This window comes from Anoplopoma fimbria, chromosome 20 (assembly GCF_027596085.1).
Source record: "Anoplopoma fimbria isolate UVic2021 breed Golden Eagle Sablefish chromosome 20, Afim_UVic_2022, whole genome shotgun sequence".
Classification (NCBI taxonomy): Eukaryota; Metazoa; Chordata; class Actinopteri; order Perciformes; family Anoplopomatidae; genus Anoplopoma; species Anoplopoma fimbria.
In genome coordinates this window covers 2,845,620-2,863,670 of record NC_072468.1, presented here as the reverse complement: position 1 = coordinate 2,863,670, position 18,051 = coordinate 2,845,620, and the positions used below count along the sequence as shown (strand labels likewise).

The following is an 18,051-nucleotide window of genomic DNA, read 5'->3' as shown; positions in this document are numbered from 1 at the left end:
TGACACTATGGTTAGACACAGAAACCGAGCTGATGAATAAGGACAGTGCAGCACTGGACAACCAGGAAATAGTGGGAAGCTGAAAAATCCCCACCCACATTAGGCTCCTCGGTGACCTACAATAGACCTAGTGATGGCGACAGGGTTGACAGAGCCCAGTGGCAGGCCCAGAAGCCAAATGTGTATCAGTTACTCAGAAGAGATCAGCAGCTAAAAGCAGCCGCAGAGGTAGACACAAATATTGATAAGGCGGTTCTGGACTGCGGGTCTCAGCTAACAATAGACATATGGCAGACGGATAGGTGTGAAGTTGTGGTCATAGGTGCGAAGCCGAAAGTGGTGGTTACGGGAGAATCTGATGGATGACTGTAATCTAAAGTGGTGTTCGGGCTCATGCAGGATTTTCAAGAGGGACTTACTAAACAGGAAGGTGATCTGAAAGAGACAGGTGCCTAATCTGTCTTGGGAAATTTTAAAAGAGACAAGAAATCCAACTGCTTCCTGAGTCTTTTATTAAAAACAGCAAAGTATAAATAAAATACCTTTTAGACATATTTACATTGAAGTTAGGACAGTTAATATAAACAGACATTCATTTTGTCTTAATTAATATAAAAATCCACCTCTTTTGTCTCTCTCCCTTTGTGCTGAGTCAATGATTGACAGGTGATCACAACCATCTAGCAGTCACAAAAGTAGCGCTGAATGCCCAAGTATCACTCGTCAATGAGGAAGTTGATGAGGGCGGCCCTTGGGGAGAGGATTGCTCTCTTGATGCTGCGGTCGCCAAGATGCTTCTGTCCAAACGGGCTCTCCATGATGAGCTGCTGCACCCGCTCAGAGTCTTTGGACACCTGCAGAGGCACAGTCACTGTCCCACAGGCCTTGTTGTTTATCTGAGGGTGAGAAATTAGGGGGGGAAATAAATGGGATTCGGTTTTGTGCTGTCAAATGTTCGCCTCAAAACAATTATCCATCTGAAGGCAGTTCTGTCATGTCAGACTGAACCCAAACTCTTCCTTCCTGGCATAAAAAAAAGGGCAAAAATAACAGACTCCACCTCTCCTTCCATATATATAGTGAACCCTTAAAACACATAGTTAGTGGTAGGTATGGGAAGGGCACTCGTACTTGTAATGTTCTGAAGCAAGTGCATGTGTGCACACAGTGAATGTGATCTGTGTGTGTGTGTGTGTGTGTGTGTGTGTGTGTGTGTGTGTGTGTGTGTGTGTGTGTGTGTGTGTGTGTGTGTGTGTGTGTGTGTGTGTGTGTGTGTGTGTTTGTGTGTGTTTGTGTGCGTGCGTGTCCCTTCTGAGACTAACCCAAGAACGTGATTAGAGGACAGAGGTAAATCGAGGTTACCTCCACAGGGCTGAGAAAACCCACAACAGAGAGCTCAGTCTGAAGTAAAACCAACATCATCATCATCATCATCGTCGTCAAGCACTGGGAGCTCATATATATATTTTTTTTTTTGTGTGTGTGTCTGTGTCTGTAAGGGGAGACGGGGTGTATAGGATTTATGACTTGTGTGTGAGAGGTGAACAAGAAGGGAACATGAAGAAAACAAGAATGCAAAGATATAAATGTGTAAAGGAGCATTTTCTTCACTCCCAGACAGAGCAAACATGATTATGGAGAGACACAAACACAAACACACTAACTCCAGGTTTCTTTCATTTCTGTGTTGTGCTTTCTTGTCTCTCTGTCAGAGTACTGTGGAACAATCCAACCGGTGAAAGACAGTCAGCTGACTGTGTTTGCTATCATCACATATGTCTCGTTTTTGTGTGTGTGGGGATTAGCAGGTTCTTTCCGGGGATACAAACCTCTAACGGTCAGATTAAAGCCGTTTCATATTTTATCTTCTAACTGAGTCGATATCCAGCACTTAAGAGTGACACGTGTGTGTCCCTTTGTGCAAGTGTAGTCATGTGTGTATGTGTTTTAAGTCTTGTGCCAGTGTTGGCGTGTGTGACGCTTGGATCTGATCCGAACCTTCCCATCACAGCTGGATATTCTCTCTGATTGTCTGACGCTGCCAAACCAAGGGATTTCGCTATTTGTGTGATTGAGCTCACAGGCAGAGAGAAAGTCACAAGAAATGAGGGTGAGAGAGTAACGGCGAGTAAGGAAAAAAAACCGGCGGCTCAGTTACTGGCTTCTAATTATTGACCCACTTGTGTATTTAGCTTAAAGCACACCACTTAAAAACACACACACACACACACACACACACACACACACACACACACACACACACACACACACACACACACACACACACACACACACACACACACACACACACACACACACACACACACACACACACACACACACACACACACACACACACACACACACACACACACACACACACAAATCATAGACTCTCCAGGAAATTACAGCCTCTGAATGTAATCATGGACTGAAGACTGTAGATTTAGGGTGGAGAGTTTTAGTGAAAATGAGCAAACATATGTGAATGAATGAAAACCTCTTATGTTTAAAACCAAAACATAAAGAGTTTTTGTTTTTTCGCTTGACAACAATGTTTCTTTGGTCTGGCTGAAACAGTTGCATGAGTTTGCTGTGTGTGTTTGTGTGGGATCCTACCAGTACAGACAGCTCCACAAAGTCAGGGACCTCCAGGTACTCTGGGTCCACAGTTGGCCAGAACTGCTGCAGAACGTCTCCTCCCCGCTGGAGCAGGCGGCTGAGGGGGTTATTTACCTGGCAAAGACCTGTTAGAGACCCGGGAGGAAACAGATGAGAACAATATCAAAATAAAAAATACCACTGAGATGGTTTCTTGTGCTGTGGTTATCTCAAACATAGTTACAACAACTCAGCCGAGGGGAGGGGGGGATGGGTTGTCTTTTGTGGGCCAAAAAGTGGCTGTGGATGAACTTTATGTTACTTTTTTACCAAATTTGTTTTCCTTTATGTAGAGAATAAGTTTATTGATGAAAGGTCAAACATCCCCCCCACCATCCCCTGTCCCGACTCTCATTTAAACCAGCAGATGTACATCCCTCTGGAGGCACAAGTAAAGGATGTGAACTTTCCCTGTCCTGAACTCTGTGTGTCAATTACAAAACAATGAGCAAGAGTGAAATATACCACGTGACTAACTGCAGCAGAGGTCACTTGTTTCTCACTTCACAGAACTAAACGTTCTGTTGATGAAGTTACACATGTGAGCACAAACAAAATGCACGCAGCCTCTCATCAAAAACATACACGCCTCTTCCTCCCAGAGGTCATCTGCTTTCAGCTGGACAATATGTTTTTCCGGAATCTCTTTCCTCTCAGCTGTGTGCATTGAGCTTGTGTCTGTGTGTCACTGACAATGAGGGGATGTCCTCCAGGCCGGCCAAGGGGCAAGATTCCACACAAGTCACGGTGAGTGACGGTAGATACTCCATTGTTTGTTTTCTACACTTGAACAAGAGCTCCCAGCACTGCTTTCAGTTTCATTTGGTGGACAGGGGGTCTATTTCAGGTTGTATGGCTCTTGTTTGTCTAGGATGCATAACAGTTGTACAATTTAAAAGGTGTCATGACTTAACGGCTGTTGATTTCATCACTGCTGGGCGTTGGCATTAGATAAAAAGCACGTCTAACTGAGGCAACTTCCTCTTACAGACATTAGAAATAACCTCATTTTACCACAAACCTCACATACTTATGTCCCTGTGCCAGTTCAAAATGTCATTCATCACGAGGTGGCCCTCTTTATATAATGAGTCTAAAACAAATAAATTAAACTAATCAAAATAACAAAGTACATTCAGTGCAAGATGCGGAAACTCCAGGTTTGTCATATGATGAATAAAAAGTATAGTGTAAAATTAATTATTTTTTTAATAATTTGCGTGCCACCAACCTGCCCAAAGTTCAGAAGCCAGGTGAGGAGCCATGGGTGCTGTCATCAAAACCAGTGCAGCCAAAGCTTCCTCGAACTCCACACTGTGGTGAACTACCCTGACTGTCGCACTCACAACACACACACACACACACACACACACACACACACACACACACACACACACACACACACACACACACACACACACACACACACACACACACACACACACACACACACACACACACACACACACACACACACACGCACACACACGCACACGCACACACACACACACACACACAAAGGTAAACATTTAACTTCCAAAGTGATGATCGGTAAACAATGAATGTAACATCTTTATTTCGAGGTACCGGAGGGGACACTCACACTCAGTGTATTGGTAAGTCCCATCAGTCGAGAAATGGCTGCGTTGAAGAGGAAGTCCTCTGTGAAGTGAGATGTCACCTGAAAATACAGGAGACACAGCCAGTTAGTAAAAACTAACTCTGAGTCTGAGGTCTTTATGATCTGTTTTGGTTTCTGGGCATGTGGAGTGTCTGTGTCATGGAATAATTTTAAGTCTGCCTCTGAAGAAGTATTAGAAAACATTAACAGAACCACTTTTCAATACAACATGATAACATCTGTAATCCTGCTAGCTCGCAGACTGACATTACTAAACTGGAAACAAGAACAGGCTCCAACACACTTTTATAAAAGATGTCATGAAGCACTTGCATTTATATATATATATATTATATATATATATATATATATATCCACTTATGTTTTTCTGTCACTCCATTATTCCAATTTATTTTTTATTTTTTTTATGATACATTTCCCTGTTGCCTTTATTTGAACTTAACTAGCAATAAATTAAGGTTTTGCAATACTGTATAACATTGATATGTTTAATTTCCGTTTCTATTTTGTTATGTCCTCTTAATGCCTCTTAATATTTCTTCAAATATTTCTACTCTGTTTCCCTTTGAAAACCCCAATACAGAGAGTTCCAAAAAAACAATGAGAGGCCCAAAAGAGGAACCTCCTCCCGTTATCACCATGTGAACCGGCTGAAGACACACAGCATGTCAACATTGCCCTGCTTAGCCTTCTGGGAAGAAGAACCAGTTTGGGAAGGGCCTTAGGGAGGAGGAGGTCAATCACAGAGGCTTTTCTGAGGGACGGATCAAAGGACAGCCTTGGCTTTGGGGGCTTATGGCAAACAGCCAGAGGTCCTTTAAAAACACCAGCCCTGAGGGGTGGAGGGAGAGAATCAAACCTGGCAGCCAAAGGAGGCTATTTATAAAGTGTGAGGGGAGACGAAGTGGATTTAAAATCAATTTCCATTGCCTCCCTCTTTTACTCTTTTCTCCAGGGGTTTCAGGTTGCGATAGATGTTCAGCTTTGGATGGAAAGGCTGGAATGGAAAGGCTGGAACTCAGGACTATGTGCTATAGCTGTGTAATAAGAAACCTATCACCTTGAACCATATTCCTATACATTGTTGCTGTGAAAAAAAAGACATCTTACAATGCTTTGCAACGGTGTAATCTATTGCAGTGTCAAAAAGCTAAAATAAAGAATTATTCATAACTGCATATTAAAAACCACAACCACAGATAATTGGTACTCTGGAACTAGCAGAGGAATTACATCCAAGCTATAGGCCAAGCTGCAATAGTGTGATTCACTTTTCTTATTGATGAAAAACGAACAATGATCTCCTGTGAAACGTGGAGATTTTAAATGTGGACCCATTACTGACCCCTACTGGTAATGATTGTAGCAATATCTAACTGTTAAATAATGTCACCATGAGCAATTTATTCATGCCGGTCTGAGACTATACCTCTTGAATAGCGTAGTTCTTGTTCTCCCAGATCTTCTTCGTCTCTGCCAGCTCCTTCTTTTTCAGCAGGGAGGAGCTGGGGACGTCTCCGAGTTGCCGAGCCCCCCTCAGCTTGGTCACCAACTGCCACATCCGAGACTGCCATCGCAGGACACCAGGGAGGGCGTCCGCTGAGGTAGTGAACACACACAGACAAAGAAAGAAAGGATTTTACAATATGACGGGCTGTGGGAGAAATGACTGCAGAATTGACTTCACTTGAAGACCAACATATAATGTTTTCTTTGATGAAACAATTCCTGGCATATAGATAAATCTAAATCTCACAAAACCAACATGCTCTGGCATGAGTTAATGATGCTAAATAACAACACACGGTGTTGGTGTAATCTTGCAGTGTCATCACGGCTCACTCTTGACATTCCAGAGGATGTCCTGTTCAGGTGGTGCAGCGTAAAGGGTGTAGAGTCGAACTGTGTCCAAGCCGTACTGCTGCACCACCTCCTGGGGGTCCAGACCGTTGTGTTTGGACTTGCTCATCTTCTCCCATGTCACCTCGACACGACCACCGCCACGCACCAACGGCTCCTTATCTAGAAAAGGGATGTTAGGAGTTTTTTTAGTTTTTTTACTTTTATTCTTTTCTACTAGCTCCTGTTCTATCACAAGTAAAATCAATAGAAAGATAAATATTATAGGCCTAGTCAATCTGAGTCTATAACACCAGGATCTTCTATTTATCCCGTTATCAATAGAGAGAAGCTGAAGATTCTTGGGCTTGAAGCCAACTGTAATAGACCTCTTACATCTATTCAAAGGATTTTTTATGATTTGATTTTGTCAAGAGTAGCTAGTGAACGTGTCATTCAAGATGGTAAAGCGACAAAGCTCAAAACAGAGAGGGATTGCTTTAGCAGCACAAAACAGTAATTTGGGACATTGATTTAACTACACGACTCCTCATTTGTTTTATCTGGCAGAACCACGTGGAGCGAAGCCCTCTGCTCTCCTCTCTCATCTGTTACAGATGTGTCACACTGACAAACACCCTGCAGATGTGTGTACCTGTGAAGTCTATTTCTTCTCTCTTTAGGTATTGGCCGCTGTCTGCTTGTTTGAAAGTCTGGCCCTTGATCAAACCCTGGACCAACAGCTTCCGAAAAGGCTCCCTGAAAGACAGGAAGAGGATTAATTAACATACACACATGAACGTGAACAGCAATAGCAGATAAAAGCACTGCGTACTATACCTGTGAGCGACAAGACCCTGATCCTTGCAGAAGTGACAGAGGAAGCGAGCGTAGTACAAGTGCATGACAGCGTGCTCCTTCCCTCCGATGTACACGTCCACAGGCATCCAGTGATCCGCTAGGTGGCGCTCAAAAGGCCTGCAGGGGAAGATACATTTTGTGAAAGCTGTGTTGCGATCTGCCACTGAATTTATGGTATTAAGAGATTTATTTTAACAATAAAAAGCGTGAAAAAAAAATGAATGTGGGAGATTACAAGATCTTTATTTTTAAGTTATATACTGCTTTGTTTAAGCCGCCATCTCTGTAGTCTTATTGGGCCTCATGCAAGAACCACTCTGATGAAGAGATGCTCTCTTGTACGAGTAATCTACAAGGCACAATCACCAATTTTTACATATTTTTAAATTTCCTCCAAGATGCGCAAACAATTTACGAGTGTTTCAGGCCCGGTGTTGGAGTCGTTTGGAATTATTACACTGTCATCCAAGCCTAAGTATTTCACTAATGGCTTATTAATGGATGTTCACGATGCTATTGTATAACGCTACAATATCAAAATGAACATCTCAAACTGAAAAAGGTCTTAAATGAACTGACCCCTCTTGTTGCAGTCATCCATGGCCTCGCTGTGTTTATATCGAACCATTTCTTCTCTATTTCAGTGGCGGTACGACCCTCAAGTGACATGGTATTATCAAAATGTGTTATTTTCCCCATTCCCTGGCTTAAACAGGTGCCTTAATTCTGATGTGGACACTGTTAAAATGATAGACTTTCCTTTATGGATCTCCGAAAGCATGACTTCAGTATAAGACATATGTTTCGGGACACATAGCTTTATATGGTATTATTGGGTTGTTAATTATGATAATGCTAATTTACAATTCTCATAGGGGCACTCAACATACCCTGATCATTTACTCAGTTAGGTTAGGAGCGTTGTCACTCATGTAGGATCCCACAGTAAGTTAAGAAAAAAATATGAAAATGTTCTGGCATGAGGCCCATTGTTCTTGAACTGCACTTCCCAGAGACAAAAAGGCATTCAATGACATTTTTCTCTTTTCTAAATGATCCACGCTGCTCATACCAACTTCTTAAACTAAATATCAAATGTATGACTTCTTCTCTCTCTCCACAGATCCTTTTATTCCCAGGAAACACAGACAATACATGTTTACAACAGCAGATTTAGGAGCTTTGGTGACCTACTGTAGCTATAAGCTTTCTACTTGTGTTTGATTATAAGCCTTTTACTAATGTAGTTTTATTCTTCGAGTTCTACTCTGTATTAATTTCTGCCTTTTTTTAATCCCAATTTTTTTTCTGGACTCTTATTTGCTGGACTTTATCTGATTATGGTTCTGAAATGTTTAATTTAAATTATACAGTTTAAAGCTCTTTGTAAGTTTAGCTTGAAAGGTGATGTATAAATAAAGTTTATATTTTGGATGAATCAGGAACTGTGAGTTTTTCGATATAAAGTTTGACAACATGTTCTTAAACAACATTTCGTCTCACAGAACTGGTTGTTATGAGCTTTTTTTCCACATGAATACACACTTCCTCTAGGGGGCAGGCTGAATCAGATACACATGGATCCAGGAATGAAGTGAACAGAATAATCCTGAAGCCTCCTCTATCTCACTGGCTTCACAAAAATAAAACTTGGCCAAGTAATGTGCGTTTCAAATTTGGCTCTGAAGACTTCCTCTAAACACAGCTTCTTGTGTTCACAGTAAACTATTTGTGGAGAAATTCTATCTGAGTTGAACAGAGACTGGGCTGTTCCTTTCAGATTTCGAGCTGATGTGTTGAGCCTGACTGACATGATGGTCAGCGGCAGCAGGGATTTAACCTAATGATACTTTTTTAGGGCAGTCTACTATCTCTGTGTCACCTTTCACACCAGTCATTACTCTCCTCCACCCTTCTCTGCCTCTGGCCCTCCCCCTCTCTCTCTCTGGCTGATAATGTCTCAGGATAACGGTAAAAAAAGGTGTGTGAGCTCGCAAGGCTGAAAATTATTTAGCCAGTTGGTTGGCATCCGCCCAGGGAATAATACATAACCACACACATACACACTTCCAAAGAACACCCTTTTCCTATTTCCTTCCTCTTTCTTGCTACTTTCAAAATATCCTGCTTCCCATTTCCATCCTTTCCCCTTGTGCACATAAGGCACAGAAAGCTCAGCAGGCTAACTGAAATGCACAAATGGTGTAATTGCCTTTTCTGTTGTGCCATAATCTGTCCCGCTAAGAAAAGTGATGGGGGGAGCAGTCCCCCTCCTTTTAAAGCAGCTTTTCAGCTAGGTCAGGGCACTAGGAAATTAATCTCTTTTGTTGAGCTCAGGGTATAGCCAGGATCCCAGCAGGTGACAGCCATAGCTCCATAATCTCTATTGGCAGGGAATGCAAGTTCCAGGAAAGTGTCTGAATTTGTTTGTGTGACCGTGTACACGGGCAGTATATGCATGTTTGAAACGGGTAAGTGGGCATAATTATGTACTTGAGTACAACTTCACAATAGCGCATATAGACACATGCACACATTGAATTGAAAAAATCAAGTTTCTATTGATATAGCAGAGATTTCTTTTTTAAATATCTAAAAATAGAGATGCGTTTCCGCCCACTGCAGGAAAAACAGCTTTCTATTCTTTTCATTTAATTTTCATTTGAACGGAGAGAGTGTAAATAAGATCTGTGCAATTTGTGCTAAAATCTGTCACAGTGCGAGCAAACAGATGCATGAGGAAAACCTAAAGAGCTTGCATTTTGCTGGAGTCAAAAACGGTGGAAAAAACAAGAAAGTGTAGTCTCAGGAGGAGGCTGTTCATACCTGTCTGGGTTATGAGGGTCTGTGTATCTAAAGTAATACCAGGCGGAGTCCACAAACGTGTCCATGGTGTCGGTCTCCCTCCTCGCTGGCCTCTTACATCTGAGACAGAGAGACAAAGAGAGATAGCAGAGGCATCACAGAAATCAATATTAGGCCGACAAATTAGAATGCGAACAAATGAAAGATGTCTATTTGTATGCTCGGTGAAATGGCACATTATGTGATTTGTGTGTGAGTGTAAAGCTGGCTCCATCTGGATGTGGGGGTCATGTCCCTGTGGAGAAGCCCAGCTGAAGCCAGACTGGCACCGGAGCCCAGTCCCTGCGCTCCGACTAACAGGCTGTGCTAACAGGGAACGAGCTGGCGGGCCGAACACATGATCATGTGTTTGTGTTGGAAATGCCACCTTGTGCCCCTCTCGATCCAAGCCAAACAGCATTTGGGTACGTGATGCGAATCTGCCAACATCACTCTAACAGTGGAGAAGAGGACATTTGCAAAGACACAGCTTTTTTTTGTTCCGATTTTAAAGCACGTTATGAAACAGTGAAAGCGCCTGCCTTTTACTTTATAATGAGTCTCAATAGGTTTGAAATCAGTGTCCCAGAAAGATAAACAGAAGCAAAGCTCTGAGCTTTAATATGTGCAACAGAGCAGGTACCATTTCCTGGACCTTATGGGACGTTGCTTTAGTTTTACTGTCTCTTTCTGTCTCAGTTTCACTCACTAAAACATTCATCTCACAGTAAAAAAAAATTATATCACACTCACTAGCACAGACACACACCCCTCGACCACCTACCATACCAGTCTATAATAAGGCACTGATGAGGAGTTAGAGCTGAAGGTTGCCTAGCAACAAGGCTAAGGTGTAGCAAGGTTAATATTCGGAAGCCAGGTGATATCTCATATAATAAAAACCCAGAAATATTACAAACCGTCACAAAATAATACAAAAAAGGTAACTAAAAAAAAAACCCAGCTCAAGCAAATGTGATTTGCCACCTCCTGTCTCACACCAGATTGGCCAATCAGAGGCCAGATTGTGGTCATTTGACAGGCAGCTGGTAGGGGCTACAGTCAGACTACTGAGGATCAGATTAGACAACACACACAAGTACTCTCTCTGAAGATGGCTCGTCTCCAAGCAATGAAAGAAGCCTAACAACAACAGTAGGTAACTAAATCTGAAGCATACTGTATGCAAAAGTGTGTAAAGTGTGAGTGTGTGTTTGCAGGATCAGCCAGAAAGAGCCAAAAGGCCCTCAAACAGATGAGACAGGAGAGGCAGATGCCCACTCCACAACGGCTCTCTTCCCATAGAAAATAGTCATCCATCTGCTGTGCGTCTGCAAATGTGTGTGTGTGCTGCACTAACTACGCGGTTTCTCTCTCTTTACCTGTGAAATCATGGAACAACACACACATGCATGCACACCTCCCTAGCTAGGCTAAGCCGAGGCAGGGATTCAGTTGGCAGGCCAATTTACAGTGCAGCGGAGGGCCGGAGACGAGATGAACATACAGGAAATGACTTCCTCAAGGACAAATAAAACTCCATTTCTGCCACCCATCTCTCATCACCCTGCTCCACTGTGTTCCTCTCAAACTTTAATTGGACATCGTCGTCGAGTGAGGAGAACAAATTTCCGCGGAAACTTAACGGAGGGGAGATGGGAAGAGAGGAGATTACGGCGTCTTGACGATTATAGCCATCAATCACCGCTGATGGGGAGGAATTAGAGAAGCTCTGTGGAAGTGACTGAACACAATCTGATGACTTGTGCCATCTGCAACTGAGTGGGCCGCTGTTTTAATCAACATGGTGCCATGACGATGATTAGTCTCATTCAGAGAGGAATTCCCATGTCAGCGAGGGACTCTGGAGACGCCGGCTGAGTAGGCATTCTCAAACATTTTCAAACATGTTCAATGAGATGACTCGCTTGTGTGCTTATGTGTGTGTGTTTAATTACGCCTGTGTACAAAAAGGTTAATGTGTGTGCGTGCATGTTCAGTATTTTTGTGTGTCCCACGAGGCACAGCTGGCTTATGTAACCCCCCATCATCATCATCATCATCATCATCATCATCATCATCATCATCTCATGCTGCTCCTGTCACAGATGCCACTCATTACATTACCCCAATCAGAGGAAAATGATTATTCACAAGATTCACAGGCTCGCTCTCGATGCTCTGTGTTCTTGTAAAGCCGTCAGTGACAGGGGGCTCATTTAGTCGGTGCTGGCCTCCTGAGGAAACACAGGAAGTACGGAGGAGAGGCTTGGCACTGGAGAGGGTTTACAAATAATTCAGTTCTCATTCCACAAACGCCAAAATGGACCGGATCATTTCCCCCGTGTCGTTTCGCCTTTGTCGTGTCAAAAAGGAAAAAAAAGCACATCCCGCACCAATTCTGCATCCCATTTACAACATCACACAGCTGAATGGGGGTTCCTGATCTGCTAATGATGTTCTATACAGGAGGTGGCGGGGGCTCAGTAGGGTGGTTTGCCTACTCTGTAAATGGTTATGAGTAAGATAAATGATTTAAGGGACTCCCACATTCACTTGGACAAGACGTTACAAATATCTTTAGAACAACACAGACGTAACTATTTTTAAATTGCAAAATAAGTAATTTAAGCGTATGACGTATGGAGGAATGGCTTCTCCGGACCAGTTTCATAAGTTGTCATACGAGTTGTGATCAGATGACATATTTTATGTTGTAGAACAAAATGTAAAAAAATCTCATAAGCTTCTGTTAACAACAGACCTTATTTCAGGCATCTAACCAAAATACCATTCAAAAAACACATTGACTTTGAGAAAAGCAAACTGGAAGTGCAAAAATGCTGACTCATTTTCAGTTTTTTTGGGTTAATTCATGCAGCCCTCGGGTAGTGATAGACTGATGGTTCAATCCTATTCCCTGCAAAAAAAATTGGGAAACTGCCTGCCCTTTTCCAAACAGTTTCCTATGCTGTCTATTAATATGATTCTGTGTAATGAACCATCTGCACGTCAGGTTTCCTCTCACAGGCATGTGTGACGCAATATAAATTCCAGCCAACTGTTTTACACTATTCCACTGTCAAGAAAAACTATTGAGCCATCAAAGGAACTGAGGGAGAAGACTACAAGCTAGTAAACATGGATGTAAACCATGCAGGTTTCAAACTCCTAAGAAATATTGGCTTTGCAAATGTATTATGAGGAAAGAAATGCACTCAACACGTTGCTCAGCGCTAAATGATATGCACAAGCTCCCGGCTTTTTTTGTGCTTGATGTGCATTATTTCTGCATGTATTTTAATAATAAGAGGGAGACCCCACAACCATCACGAGAAAAAGGTATCTGAATGGTGATTATAGAATAGAAATCTATTGATTGGCTATTAGTTACTACAGGTTTGACTACCCTGTGCCAGAAGAGAGACACAATGAGGGCTTGTTTTCACTCGGGAGTGCTTTGGGAGATATAATTCGTCACAATGAGCTCCTACTGAAGTGCCTATTATTCACAAGGCAGTCAAAAATCAAATATGGCATTTTTCATATGATAAACATAAGGACTTACACTGAGGGTTTTTCTTGGGATGTATTATGTTGTTAACACAAGAGAAGGCCATATGGTTGAAGCATAGACTTTTTCATTGCCATTCCGTTGCTAGGGAAACAGCTTTTCTTGAAAGTTTACTTCCTGTCAGCTACTGCCTTAACAAACATTGCAACATTAAATACAAAAGGGACACTGTTGGGACTTCTCCATGTGGGGTGAAACAAAGAGAGAGGCCTACATGTAAAAGTGAAAGCTTAAACTTTGAGAAGCGAGCCAAACCCCCCATCAGGTGTCAAAATCTCACCTGAGTGTGAGATTTGGTATTAAACCACAACACTGGTGCCTCATTGGACGAGCCCCAAATCATTGGGTCACACCTTCTCACTGAGCCTCCCCATTGTATTCCCATTGCTGCAGGGGGAAACAACTTTGGTACCCAAACAACCTAGGTTGTCCTACCTCGCTGGACTGTTTTTGTGTTTGCGTAAACACTTGGATTCTGAAGGAGAAACGGACAACGTGTCTCTTGCTCTAAGTGTTTCAATGAAACATATAAATAAAACATCTCAGTGTTCTCACCTGGGACACTTGCAGTTGACCCAGTCATGAGCCGCCTCCAGTGGCGACGCACCCTTTCCTTTGAGAGACGGCAGCTTTGGTAATGTAACTGGTAACTCCTCCTCAGGGACTGCAACTGGACCACAAGACCCACAATGCACTACGGGGATGGGTGTGCCCCAGTACCGCTGCCTTGATATCAACCAGTCCCTGAGCTTGGAGCTGGTAAGGTGGCCGCCAAGCTTCTGCTCCCTGGCCTTCTGGGTAATGGAGACAAACGCCTGCTCTCTGGTGAGGCCTGAGAACTACAGAGAGAAGAGGACAAAAGAACATTTAATTCTTAATTTTCTATAGGAGTTAAAGAGAGAAGGTGTACTAGAGATGCGGCAAAATCATAGTTTATTAATCTTGAGACATTTTATCCATGTTGAAGTCATCATCAACAGTGCAGACCTCTTCAGAGTTGATCAGCGTTTGTGTCCCGTCTTCATTACTTTGCAGCACAGTAAGACACCTCAGATTTAGAGCTCTGGCCACAGACAGATCCTCCTCACTACAGTCTGGGATACCTGTCAGACAGAGACGCAGCACCAACATGTAAAACAGTAAAAAGAAAACATGGACACACACATAATTGATCTCTTGAGAGGGTAAAAAAAAGAAACCTCTCTAAGCATGTTGTGATGTGACTAATCTTTAACCCTTGGGTTCCAACTCCACTCTGTGAGACAAACACCCACTGGTTTCACATCATTATGGCATCCAGACTACTGCATGGTAAAGACATACTGTAAAAGGGTCCATCTTCAAAATGCTATCGGGAGTTAAGGCAGCATCTTTTGCACAATCAAATCCAGAAAAATGTTTTCCCTGTTTCTCATCTCTATTTACATCTCCTCACTTATGTTTGGTACAGATTTAATTAAGGGAAAATCAGAAAAGGGATAATGATTATTCACCTCATCATTGGACATCCTGTATGCCTGTTTATTCATTTAGTCAGTTTACAAATTACTTTCTTAATTGCCGGCTACAATTTCTAGGTGATTGTGAAACCCACCCACACACAGACACACCAATAACTCACCGATCACAGTATCCAGATAGCCATCAAATGCCTCCTTGTGGGATATGATAAGGGGAACCTCGTGGCCGGTGAACAGGTTTTGAGCAGTGACCTCAGTGAGGGAGTCTGGAGAGAAGAGGGCAGGAGGTGTGAGAGAGGCAGCGCTGCTTCCCCAGGTAGCTCATTACAATCATTCACCACTTAGGCAGAGAAAAACAACAAGGGAATCCCAAGTAACATATATTCCGTGCACTGTGACATCTATATCCATACGTTGACAGTATATAGCTAAATCATATTTATATGGGAAAAGTTCTGAACATCCATACTGGTGGCAATGGAACAAATGTAGACAAATCTGTATAAGTCTTTGATGAAATGTCCCCATAAATTAAGTTTGTTATTCATACTAGAATTTATTTTTAATCATAAGAGCATCTTTTGTTAGTTAGGCACAAAAAAACATAAGATGCAAAGGATCTCAACCTTCGTAAGTGCCGACAGCATGCAGGTGTATAGGAGTAAGCCACCTTACACCTGAAAAAAATCAATGAATTATGTTGCTGATATTTGAAAAATGGGAATGTGTGTCTTTCCCCCTCCTACATAGCAGGAAATGATACACCTTGACAGACGCGAACACAGACCGGCATCAGAGATGCTCACCTTTGCCTGGCTGAAAGGCCTTCTCTAAAGCCGAGCGCACGGAGCTTCTACCGTGCAGCAGTCTGTGGGAGGGCAGGATGGCCAGGTAAGCCGCTCCGAACACCGTCTCTGGGGAGGAGCTGTAGGCCGACAGGGTCTCCCCCGTCTCCTCCCCGTTCACCTGGGAGATAAGAGAAGACGCGTGTGGGAACCTCTCTGGTCCAGATGCACTGAAGACGATTTAATGAGGACGACTCGCTGGCTCCTCAGGCCGCCACACAAAGAGGTTTATTCTGAAACATGATGGCTACCATATTTACTAAACACATTACAGGGTAAGTTTCAGTCATTTTACAATATACTGCATTACAATTGTATGCACAAAAGCATTGTTGGTTTTGAAATACTGTTTAGTACTGAATCATTAGTATTTATTTATTTATCAAGTAAAAACCTAAAATAATGAGTGACTGTTTTTTCTACAGTATAGTTCTTATTTTTTAAGAGGCTTCCAAATGACTTCCTTATCACCAATCCACTTTTAAATGTATTTATTAATCAGTGTGCCATATAACATTAAAGTTAACACTCATTTTAATTATGACGGCACATCAAATATAAATTTCCAATAGATCTGTTATTTTATTCCTTAAATATAAGAAACATGCATAACAACATTTTGTACAATACAAGAAGGCTGCCATCCTTATGAAAACATTCACATGTGAGTTTAAATATTTAACCCTTGCAACCTTCCACAAATCTTGTTCATCAGCAACACATTTAACAAATTCTGGGAAGAAGATGAGTTCTAGCCAATCAGAGGAAGAGAAGGTCGGGGCTTAATGGACAGAAAAACCGCCAAAAGTATTGAAAGAGATATTGTTTGTTCGTTAATCAGACAAAGTAAAGCTGTTTCAAGACATCGATAGTGGGATCCGTTATCTTGTGAAGAGTATTTGTCATAGAATAAATTATGATCAAATAATCTGATAAATTGTCAGTTGGAGCCTTAACATGCAAGATCTGGTGTGCGTAGATTCTCTTGGATACATAATGAGGCTACAATGTCTTTAATCCTATAATTATTTTTAGATGACACACTCATTCTGGGGGGTTCTGGGGTAATGAGTAGATGTCATGTTGTAGAAGAGATACTAATACATTTCTTCAGCCCCCTGGGGAGATAATTCAGTGCAGACTTCCAGTGACAATGTATGATGATGTAATATGAGACAAGCAGCTATTCAATTAACTTAACAGCCCCTGGTTTTAACATTAATCATGCTTTCTGCCAGAGAAACAGCCTCTCATTGATGTTAAAAAGACACCAAAAAAAAAAAGAATCTTCTAACACTTTTCTCTATAAATACCTTTACTTTTTTTAAAGTAAGGGACTGACTTGAATAACAATTTGACTGATTCTTTTTCAAGGAGACAAGTTTAATAAGGTTGCTCATGGGGTTCTCAGTGGGCTTTTTGCAAAAAGACAGACGTGTGAATAACTGTTAATAAGGCTTTTAGAAAACTCAATAGAAACTAATCCGTGACATCATCTGTTTGGGTAAATTGCCACTTGCAGATGGATGCACCCGCTGAATGTGAACAACAAAGTGAAATTTTGTATGTTTTGGTGCATGATTTCGAATAGAAAATAGATAAATAAACAGAAGGAATCCAAAATAAAGCAAGCAATCATCGCTTGGGGAGAAAGAGATGAGAAAACCGAGGCTGGGAATCAGGAGCAACAGGGAAACACTTTGCAAAACACGGAAAAAAGGGTGAGAGATTGAAAGGAAGTGAGAATGATGAATGAATAAAAAGTGAGATGGGGGGGAAGGGAGCTGAGATTCACCTTGAGCTTGAAATCGAAGTAGCAGCCGGTGCACTCTCCAATCCAGTTTGCCTGCATGGCTTTGACGCCGTACCACTCTGGAAGGTCTGCCAGGGCGTCCAGGAGAGGCTGGAGGAGGGAGACAGAAATTAAAAATGAATTCACAACTTTACTTCTTTGTACAAGTTAAAAAAGGGCTTATTTTCAACTTCACTGTGGAAGAGAGATAATTTTTCAAGGGGGGTGGGGTCGTCTAGGATAATGCAATTGATTTCAACTCTGTATGGCCTCTCTCAAAGCCTGGCCAATTTATTTTGACAAAAGCAGCAGTCTACCAGGTCACATTATGCAGACAAAGAGGGATTTTCAAAAATCCTGACCTCCAATCACCCTACTTTCTTTGATATCACAAAGCAATCGCCTATAAAGTGCACACTCACCGTCTCTCTCACTCTCTCTCTCTCTCTCACACACACACACACGTACATACACAACAACAGTTATTCTGCATGATTAAAGGAAGCTATGCATATCAACGAGGCTCAGGTCAA

The 18,051-nt window shown here is 42.2% G+C and overlaps 1 protein-coding gene across 1 annotated transcript in view; it reads right to left on the bottom strand.

Moving 5' to 3' along the window:
• Positions 1–501: 501 nt before the first annotated feature.
• Positions 502–18,051, bottom strand: part of lars2 (leucyl-tRNA synthetase 2, mitochondrial) — a 32,154-nt gene continuing 14,604 nt past the window's right edge. Inside the window, exons 8-21 of the mRNA XM_054621719.1 lie at positions 17,522–17,629; positions 15,688–15,847; positions 15,043–15,147; positions 14,409–14,524; positions 13,977–14,260; positions 9,830–9,928; positions 6,983–7,120; positions 6,798–6,901; positions 6,146–6,325; positions 5,733–5,902; positions 4,265–4,342; positions 3,893–4,004; positions 2,620–2,747; positions 502–896 (exon numbers count right to left, since the gene is read on the bottom strand). Of these exons, the coding sequence (XP_054477694.1) occupies positions 717–896; positions 2,620–2,747; positions 3,893–4,004; positions 4,265–4,342; positions 5,733–5,902; positions 6,146–6,325; positions 6,798–6,901; positions 6,983–7,120; positions 9,830–9,928; positions 13,977–14,260; positions 14,409–14,524; positions 15,043–15,147; positions 15,688–15,847; positions 17,522–17,629 (1,962 nt within the window). The 3' untranslated portion in view covers positions 502–716. The remainder of the gene's footprint in view (positions 897–2,619; positions 2,748–3,892; positions 4,005–4,264; positions 4,343–5,732; positions 5,903–6,145; positions 6,326–6,797; positions 6,902–6,982; positions 7,121–9,829; positions 9,929–13,976; positions 14,261–14,408; positions 14,525–15,042; positions 15,148–15,687; positions 15,848–17,521; positions 17,630–18,051) is intronic.